The 9,144-nt window shown below is 41.8% G+C and overlaps 1 protein-coding gene across 2 annotated transcripts; it reads left to right on the top strand.

Moving 5' to 3' along the window:
- Nucleotides 1–497: 497 nt before the first annotated feature.
- On the top strand, nt 498–8,147 carry LOC136537778 (dihydrolipoyllysine-residue acetyltransferase component 1 of pyruvate dehydrogenase complex, mitochondrial-like). Of its 2 annotated transcripts, XM_066529745.1 has the most exons (20): nt 498–711; nt 1,030–1,091; nt 1,190–1,243; nt 1,471–1,507; nt 1,582–1,615; nt 2,097–2,146; nt 2,251–2,295; nt 2,433–2,506; nt 3,287–3,356; nt 3,466–3,864; nt 5,125–5,185; nt 5,267–5,311; nt 5,427–5,510; nt 6,554–6,630; nt 6,710–6,772; nt 7,028–7,098; nt 7,196–7,256; nt 7,344–7,404; nt 7,482–7,562; nt 7,658–8,147. In XM_066529745.1, exons 2-20 carry the CDS (start codon nt 1,063–1,065, stop codon nt 7,714–7,716), a joined length of 1,455 nt encoding a protein of 484 aa, XP_066385842.1. In that variant the 5' UTR covers nt 498–711; nt 1,030–1,062; the 3' UTR covers nt 7,717–8,147. The 2 variants fall into 2 exon arrangements, with proteins under 2 accessions (XP_066385842.1, XP_066385843.1); XM_066529746.1 differs by lacking the exon at nt 6,710–6,772.
- Nucleotides 8,148–9,144: the final 997 nt, after the last annotated feature.

Raw genomic sequence — 9,144 nt, 5'->3', positions numbered from 1 at the left:
TACGGTATGGTCGTTTCCCTCTACGTTGCCCCAAAGAAAAAGTGCCTCGTATGTGTTTCACGAGATATTCATATCACCGTACATGCCCAAGGCCAAAGACAAATTGAATTCATGCTTTGACTTTGGATTTCTTTTTACTGCAAATTTGTCGCCCCGTGGCGAGATGGCGAATGGCGAACTGAGAGGCGATCGTGTACGTGTGTTGGTAGTGGACGGCGAGGATCGCACCATCCGCAACTTTCGCAGCACCCGGTCGTCGACCAACAACCAAACCTGCTTCTTGCTTGGCGCTATAAAGAAATGGCTCGAGGCTTGCGAGCTACTTGGGCTGGGCTCGTCGCAGGCTCGATCCAAGCCCAACTCACCAAGAGACAAAGCAGAGCCAGAGCTGCGCCTGCGCGACGGAGCCCGTGTGAGTAGGCCCTACGTGTCAGGTACTCAGGTCAGGTTTAACACCGGTTTCCCCAGCGGCTCGGCTACTCGCTCGAGCTCGGCTCGTTGACAGCGCTTACCTGCCTCCTCTGCGGGTTCTTCCCCTGCTCGTCTTCGTCCGCGCTGGTGGTGGTGGTGGGGGGCATCTAACCCGGCGCCGCCGAACCCTCCTTTCGCCCGGTTCCGCCCCGCCGTAGTCCTCCTCCTCTCCTCCGGATCCTCCACAGACGGCCGCTGCTCCTCTCTCGCTCGAGCGGGCTTGGAGATCCGTCCGTCCCGGTGAGTAGCGATCTCTTCCTTCCTGGTAGTCCTGGCTCGCTTGAATGGGGGGACGGATTCCTTTGTTGGAAGCACGAGATTGGTTCCGTTCCGGGTCAAATTTGGAACCTCCTTCCTCTCCATTTAGATTTATTGTTTCGGTGTGGATTTGTGTGGCACCGTAGTGTTTGTTGCCACTAATGTTCCAATCCGCCCATCCATGCGTGGCCCTGTTAGAGATTGTAGTATTCCACAAAATATTTTTCGTGCCCAACTGAAAACCACCCCTCTTTGCTGCCCCTTTTGTTTTGTGACACATTCTGCGTATCCTGGTACCAGGGATCATTTGCTGCGGAGGTTTTGCTTGGGAAGATGGCAAACATACGTGCACTTCTGGTCGGGTAAGATTTTAGATGATTGACGCTGCCGACGAATTTGTGCAAATTTTGATGCTTTTCGAGACAGCTATTTGACGATGTGTAATGTTGATTGCCCACAGCTTGTCGCGGGCAAGGGGTTCCTTAGCAGAGGCGCGCAGATGTGCGTCCACGAGGTATATCATTGTAGACTTTACCTCAAGGGATTGTTCGGTTTTCTACTGTTGTGTTAGTTGTTTGTCACTCCATGGACTTATGCTGCCACCAATTTTAACTCTAGGGTTAACTGATAAATTGTGAACGTGTGTAGCTTACACGCTTTATTTACTTGCAACTGATGATTGTTGGAATATGGTTTTATTTATGAAGTATATTGTTTTTCTGAAGTATGATTTCTTTCCAGGCCATCATTTCTAGCATCTCTGGGCGCACATTACAAGGTGGGGCCAAAATACTAATCCTTTTCATCCATTAAAACTGCTAACTGCATACTTATGTGGCGTCCTTATTGCAGATCCCCATGCCAGCCCGCTGGTTCTCATCTACAGGTATAACCACATGTCTCACATTGTTAATTTGACATAAGAGATAAACAAACAGAAGATCATTCCATAACTTATGAACTTCATTCTGTACCATTGATGTTGTGCAAGTCTTTGAATTCATCTACCTGTGGTTTGGCATCAACAAAAAAATGTGTATTTAAATTGCTAGTTTAAATCTTGTGGACTTGTCAAGTTATATATGGTTTAACTATGTTCCTTTTGTTCTGCAATGTAATTTACTGAACAAGGAAAGAACCTCATGCGGTCACCTATGTCATTATGCAGTATCGTGTGATTTTCTGCAGTAACAATTGGTTTCTACAAAATTAACCCATTCAAGAGAAATGTCCTAAGCAAGATCCTGTTCTGTGAACATATTGTGCTGATGAATCATATCCATTTGTACCTCATTACTTGTAATTTTTCATATTTATTACAACTAAATTATCACATCTGTTAATTTGTCCTTATCTTTTTTGTTCAGGGCTTCCTCCACATCTGGTGGTTGGAATGCCAGCACTATCCCCTACTATGGTAAAATCTTTAAGCATTTATCTTAGTAATACATTGATACATGTCGTTTGCTTTCTGTCTTTTGTATTTCTGCATATTTGGTATTCTGACCCAGTTCTCATTAGAATCAAGGTAACATCGCGAAATGGAGAAAACAGGAAGGAGACAAGGTTATGCTTCTGCTAACTGTTATTTTTTTAATTCAACAAGAATATCCTATTTCCAGCTTAGGGTTTCCTACTTTTTTCGTTTAATGTGTTTTATTTAGTTCTGAGAACAGTATCATTAAACTTTATGTTGTTTGCAGATAGAGGTTGGTGATGTGATATGCGAGATAGAAACTGATAAAGCCACTCTTGAGTTTGAAAGCCTTGAAGAGGGGTAATGCCCTTGACAAATATTTCTAAGATGTTATTAGTAATGTTTCAATTACTTTGATTATTGTGATGTTACATTCCCAAGTTTACATTTTCCAACATGATGTTTTAATCTCTTGAATAGTTGCTAGTTCTTTTCATTAGAACCCTCCATTCATGGACGGAACACGTGGTAATCCTCCAGGAACAGGTTCTCACCAAAATTTAATGGAACCCATTCATTATATTTAGTTCCAAAGTTAACTCCATGTTTTGTGTTATGGTAACCTACTGGTACATTCCTTTCGATGAAAGAATTCACTAGCGGAATTAACTTTAAACCTTATTTATTCATTTACACTCAGACAATCTTTATCAATCTATTGTTCCAAGTCAAACCGAACGTAATATATGCAATTTTTGCATTCTTCTTTGTTTCACCTGATTACCTTTTCCATTGCACTTGGACTGTGTTGATGGCAGACTGACCTAAGCTCTATAACTTTCATGGTCCATAAAATGCATGGAAGGATACTCCGGTGATCTTTTGCAACTTTAAGTCTAATTAATTATTCTACCTAATTACGTAAAAGTGCAAGTTTTTAAATAACTGGAAACTGGCACTGCTAGATCAAATAATTATGGTTTCAGTTTTTTTCTTCAGTGCTGTGGGCTCCCAGCTGGCTGCCCAATAACATTCGCGTAAATTTTTATTCTTTTGTGTCACTTTATCATTTCTTATCATGAATGTTTTTGTATCCTGCACACACCTTTTGTGTTTACCCTTACCCCTTTAATGCTTCAGGTATCTGGCCAAGATTTTAGCACCTGAAGGTTCTAAAGATGTTCAGGTTGGACAACCCATTGCTGTCACGGTATAGCTCCATTATTGATTGTTTTTTATGTCATAAGCATCCATTTTAATGTGATGATTTATATCTTAGTGATTCTTTTGTACTGAGTGCTGGTTGTCCATTTTGTAAGGTTGAAGACCTTGAGGATATTAAAAGTATACCAGCTGATACATCTTTCGGAGGTGAACAAAAGGAGGAGCATTCAACAGAAAGTGTGCCACAAAATAAAGTAGTTAATGTGTCTGAACAAACCTCAACAGTGAGCCGGATCAGCCCGGCAGCTAAGTTACTGATCAAGGAACATGGACTGGATACGTCATCACTGAGAGCATCAGGCCCCCGTGGCACCCTTCTGAAAGGGGATGTTCTGGCGGCATTGAAGTCGGGTGTCAGTTCAAGTTCAACCAAAGAAAAGAAAGCTCCAGCTCAACCTTCGTCTCAGCCAACTCGAGATTCCCAAGCTCAAGCATCCCCTGTTTCACAAAAGGCTGATACATATGAAGATATTCCGAATAGTCAGATACGCAAGGTACTGTGTTTGACTTTATTAATTTCAGTAGATATTACGATAGCTTTCTCTTATGTTACCTTAAGCGCATGGTAAACTCAATAACTAGCATCTAGATCAGTCTAGGCCCTGTTTGGATACTTGTCGTGGGGAAGCGCTTCTCCCTGTAGAAGCAAGTATTGGGAAAGCGCTGATTTTCTTGCCTCTCAGGTTTTGGACTTGTGCGGCACGGAAACACACAACTGAAGGTCATTTGATGGGACTTTCTCGTGTCCTCACGGATACGCAACGCGCGTACATATCCAAACACGCCCTAAGTTTAGTGCTAATACCTAAACTTTCACACTACACCTTATTGATTTTTTCAAGTGCTGCAGGATATATTTGCTTTTAGTGAGTCTTTTAAAACAATCAGTATTGGCTAAAACTCAGCTCCCACATTTACCCCTTGCTCATTTGCGAGCTTTGCTTCCTCTAGAAGTCTATTTCTCTGAGAAGCTTGTTTTGGATGCTTTGAAATCTTAATAAAGAGGAACTCTGAGAAGCTTGTTTTGGATGCTTTGAAATCTTAATAAAAAGGAACTCCTAAGAAGCTAAAGAACTCAATTAACTTTGTGCACTTCAGCTTCAAGCAGCCGTAAGCTCAAGGGTCAAGATCCCTTTAACTAGGACCTTAATCCACACATGTGCTATCCCTTCTTGAAGTTGCGGTGACTGGCTCCACCCATCACCCCATGCACTCCCACTGTATTTGATTATGTGTGATGTGTGACCCGGCTTTCATTTTCCTTGTAAGGCTTGCTTCTTTCTCCAGTCATAGTTTGTTAAAGTACAAAATCTTTTGACATTGAAAGAATATTGACCACACGAGCTCCCTCTGTCTTGTCCCTAGCTATATGGATTGTAGCATGGTCGAGAGTTTCACGCAATGAAACAGATTATTAATGAACTTCATGTTTTGTTTACATAGTATTTTGGATTAATATCAAGACACAATTCAACCTGTGAACTCGTCATAGGAGTCCAAGCACATATAACTGTTTGTTGGGGATGGGTTCTGCAAATGTGTTGTACCAGTTTACAGCCATTATCGTCCATTTTTATGTCTAGTGGATCTTCTTGCTACTAGTAAAGAACTGTCTTTCATGAAAAGTGATCTCGGTTAGGTCTGTGCATTACAGTTATAATGTATCATCTTCATCTACGAATCCTTTTTTTGAATAAAGTATAATCTATGAGGTCCATGTTTCAGCAGTGCAGACATGTTTTCTTATCATGCAGGTCATTGCAAAAAGGTTGCTCGAATCAAAACAGACGACTCCACATTTGTATCTATCCAAAGGTTTGTATTCATATTTCATTCCATGAACATGTTATTTTCATAATATTGTTAGCATGATGATATGTTTTACATTGTTGTCAGATGTTGTGCTGGATCCCTTGCTCACTTTCAGGAATGAACTGAAAGGTGTGTTATATATCTTCTTTTATCTGATAATTTTCAGTAATCAGATAACTTTTATTATTTTCAATAGTCAGATAACAGGAAAGGTCTTCTGTGCTCATAACTTCATTCATTGCAGAGCAACATGGCATTAAAGTTTCAGTAAATGATATCATCATAAAGGCTGTGGCAATTGCCTTGCGGAATGTCCCTGAAGCAAATGGTAATTTCAGAATAACAAAATAAACATCAAATTCCAATGTTTTTTTTCCCTGAGGAATGGAACTAGAATTATTATTTGTTTGTCAGATGTATGAATCACAAATCCTGCTTGGTGTATACATAAGAAATTCACAATGACATTTCTGAGGAACTTTTGAGGGTTTTTCTGTCTGAAATTGGGAAGCTAATTGCGTGCTACCCTTAAGTACATGGCAGCATTCTCTTTAGAAAGCTAGCAGTAGTAGCATCCCAAGACTGCCTCCATACCTACTCCATAGCATGATTCATTCTCATTTTGATTGCACGGCCCATGCTGATTTTGCACACCAAAATGGTAGTTTGAACATTTATATGTTGCACTGGAATATTATGAGCTAGTTCCAGCTCAAACCGTTGAATCTAAGCTGGTTTTACATTAGACTAACATATGGTATAGAATTCCCATAAGCTGAATTTGATCAGCTACATAATAGGGCTGTGCTGAGTTTGTCTTTTCAGGGTGCTAGAATTTGTGCCATTATATTAAAATAAGATACCAACCTGCTTGTGCTTTCTGTTCACTGAGCAGTCAGTTTGGGTGGTTAGACTTAGACCATGGCTCGTTGTAAGCTTATGTCTTGTAGTACAAGCCTTAGGCTGTCCAATTGGAACCCCAGGTCCAGCACCCAAGCCCTGGCTACTCCTATAGGAATACTTCAGCTTGTATTGAAGGAGTAGTAGTTTAAATGTATATTGGCACACTTGGCAAGCATAGTACTAGTGGAAAGCAGCCATGTCTATTGCTGTTTGACATGTTTTGGCGAATCCTAACTAGAATCATGCTAGTACTAGTTTTTTCCTGCCCTGTTTACTTAGGAAGCCAGCTACATGTCCTTTCTTTTCCTTTTCCTTTCTGTTTTTCTTTTGATTTGTAGTATAGCTGAATTGATTGAAACTATTCAGTAAACACGCTGGTTTCTGTATGCTTAGTTTGTTTAGACCAGTATGTGTAACTCTCTTCAGTCTCCACTTTTGAAGATTTTATGTATTTGCATATATTGCCAGCTTACTGGAACAATGAGAAGGAAGAAACCCAAAAGTGTGATTCAGTTGATATATCTATTGCCGTTGCCACAGAGAAGGTATGATTCTAGAGTCCACACTCCACAGAGTAATTATTAGTGTACCTTCAGTGCCTGATGATGGTCTTTGCTATTCCAGGGTCTGATGACCCCAATAATAAGAAATGCGGATCAAAAGACTATATCTGCAATATCCTCAGAAGTACGATAATGTTGTCAAAGTTCAAAGCAGATGTTTATATGCCAGGATGTTCAGGCAGTTTTTGTTTTTGAGTGTTTAATTCTTGGCTCCTTGCCATCAACAACCATCAAGTTTGCTGTTCGCATAAGAAATCACTAAAATTGCACAGTTTTGTGGTCTACAATTCTATCATAAAAAATCAGCCTTTCTGTGTGTAGAACATTTTCTATTTTCAATGGAAGTCATTTATGGGTTTCTTTGTTCATAATCACTCAGGTTAAGCAGCTGGCTGAAAAGGCAAGAGCTGGGAAGCTTGCACCTAATGAATTTCAAGGGGGATCTTTCAGGCAAGCAACTTGTGCCTGTTTACCATTGTTCTTCAGGGAGTTCTTTCTGTCATTGAAATTCCATATTTTAACATTTTAATGATTTGTTCTTACACAGTATCTCAAATCTTGGGATGTACCCAGTGGACCATTTCTGTGCAATCATTAACCCTCCACAGGTCCCTCCTCACACATGTTTGCTTCTCTAGTAATGGGATCCTTCGAATTTGTACTGATGATTCCTATCCTTCATTTCTTTCTATCAGTCTGGCATTCTCGCAGTCGGTAGAGGTAACAAGGTTGTTGAACCTGTTGTGGACAGCGATGGTATATTTTCTTGACACACTGCTTTCCTGCCCAAAACAATTGCAGACACATTTTTTAACTCATGTGACTTTGTCCAGGAACTGAGAAGGCTGCTAGAGTTACAAAGATGAGCTTGACACTATCTGCTGACCATCGTGTATTTGATGGGCAAGTTGGAGGTGTGCATCTCTTTTCTTTGTTTTTGTCTCTCATTCCCTTTTGGGCTGTATTTCACAATTTAATCACTTTTTTTTTGCACCGTACGGGTGAGCAGGGAAGTTTTTCACGGAGCTGGCGCTGAATTTCAGTGACATTAGGAGACTGCTATTGTAAATGAAAGGAGCCAACTACTGTGTTTTGAAGAATTCTTTGGGGGCGAAAACCGCTCAAGAAAAGAGAACATTTAGATGAAACCCGAGCTCTGCTGGTTGATCGGCAGACCGTACAAAAGTAACCAATTTTGTAATAAATTATAATAAGAATGTATTGGCACCTCCACGGTTTTTTTAACCCGTTTTCCATTAGATGGGAGGAGGCATGTCCTGAGAATTTACAGGTACAGTGCCATTTCATGTTTAAGTTTAACGTGGTTCTGCAACAATGACCCTAGATGATGCTTGCTGCGAGGTGAGCGGATGATCTTACTCTTATATCCTCCCTGTGTGTTTCTTATTTTGAGGAGACTCCCTGTGCGTTTCTGCATGGACGCCCATTCTGTTGATGACCTTGTGATACTTGGAAGCAATAGCATAATGCTTTTCTTACATTTTTTTTTTCAACTGCACCAGTCTTCTGGTAGCTGGTTTATTATTACGGCAAGATTTGCTGCTGTTGCCATAATGTGAAGCTATCTGCTCCCAGTGCGGTTCGGTTTCAGGTTAATCTGTTCGTGTCCGTCTTGGCATTGGATGGCACTTGGGCAATGTCGCAGTGACGCCACTACACAATGCCCACACACGACGGACGGACGGGCGATTGCAAGGATGTACAAGTGTACGCGCTCAAGCAAATATAAAAGCTACTACCACGAATTCAAAATCCGGCTAGGCTACTATGAATTCAAAATGGGAATTACTGGCGCCTGTCCAGAGCAGATGAGTGCGTTCGGACGTCCCGCACATGTTGCTGCCGCAGCCCGCCCGTCGCGCCAGCCGCTGTGCCGTATCGCTGCTGCACGCGCACTTCCGTCCCCTGTTTGTCTCACCATGCTCCGCACCCGTACCTTGCTCCCATCCGCCCCGCCCCGCACGCGCACCCCGGCTATGCCCGCCACTCCTCCCCTGACCACCTCCTCTCTCTGTGCGGGCAGGACCTGGGAGCCCAGAAAAGGACGAGCACGCCCCGTCCGCAGGACCCAGGCGCGTCGTGCATCCCATCTGCTGACCCCTGGCTCGCCGCGCCCCCTTCACCCAGCGCTCGGGTTGTACCCCCATGACTCTCTGAACATACCTCTGAAGCACGAAACACTTGCAACATGAAACACTTAAATGCAACATAAGTCTGAAGCAGATAAAACATTTGGAACATACACTTGCAACATATGTATGAAACATATGCAACATCCAGAAAAAAAAATTGCACCTTGCAACATAAAAACACTTATTGCAACATAAGGCTGAAACATCTAAAACATTTCAAACATACTCTTACAACATATATGTGAAACATATGCAACATCTAGATCAATAACGTTTGCAACATACGTCTGAAACAGATGAAACATTTTGAACAACGCTCGCAACATGTCTCTGAAACACTTGC

This window comes from Miscanthus floridulus, chromosome 2, assembly GCF_019320115.1.
Source record: "Miscanthus floridulus cultivar M001 chromosome 2, ASM1932011v1, whole genome shotgun sequence".
NCBI lineage: Eukaryota > Viridiplantae > Streptophyta > Magnoliopsida > Poales > Poaceae > Miscanthus > Miscanthus floridulus.
The sequence above is the reverse complement of the archived record's forward strand: the minus strand, read 5'-3'. Positions and strand labels throughout refer to the sequence as shown.

Coding starts and splice junctions, on each gene's coding strand:
- LOC136537778 (XM_066529745.1), top strand. CDS start 1,063: ATGGCAAACATACGTGCACTTCTGGTCGG. Junction 2,147..2,250: donor CAGCACTATCCCCTACTATG/GTAAAATCTTTA, acceptor AGTTCTCATTAG/AATCAAGGTAACATCGCGAA. Junction 2,296..2,432: donor GAAAACAGGAAGGAGACAAG/GTTATGCTTCTG, acceptor TGTTGTTTGCAG/ATAGAGGTTGGTGATGTGAT.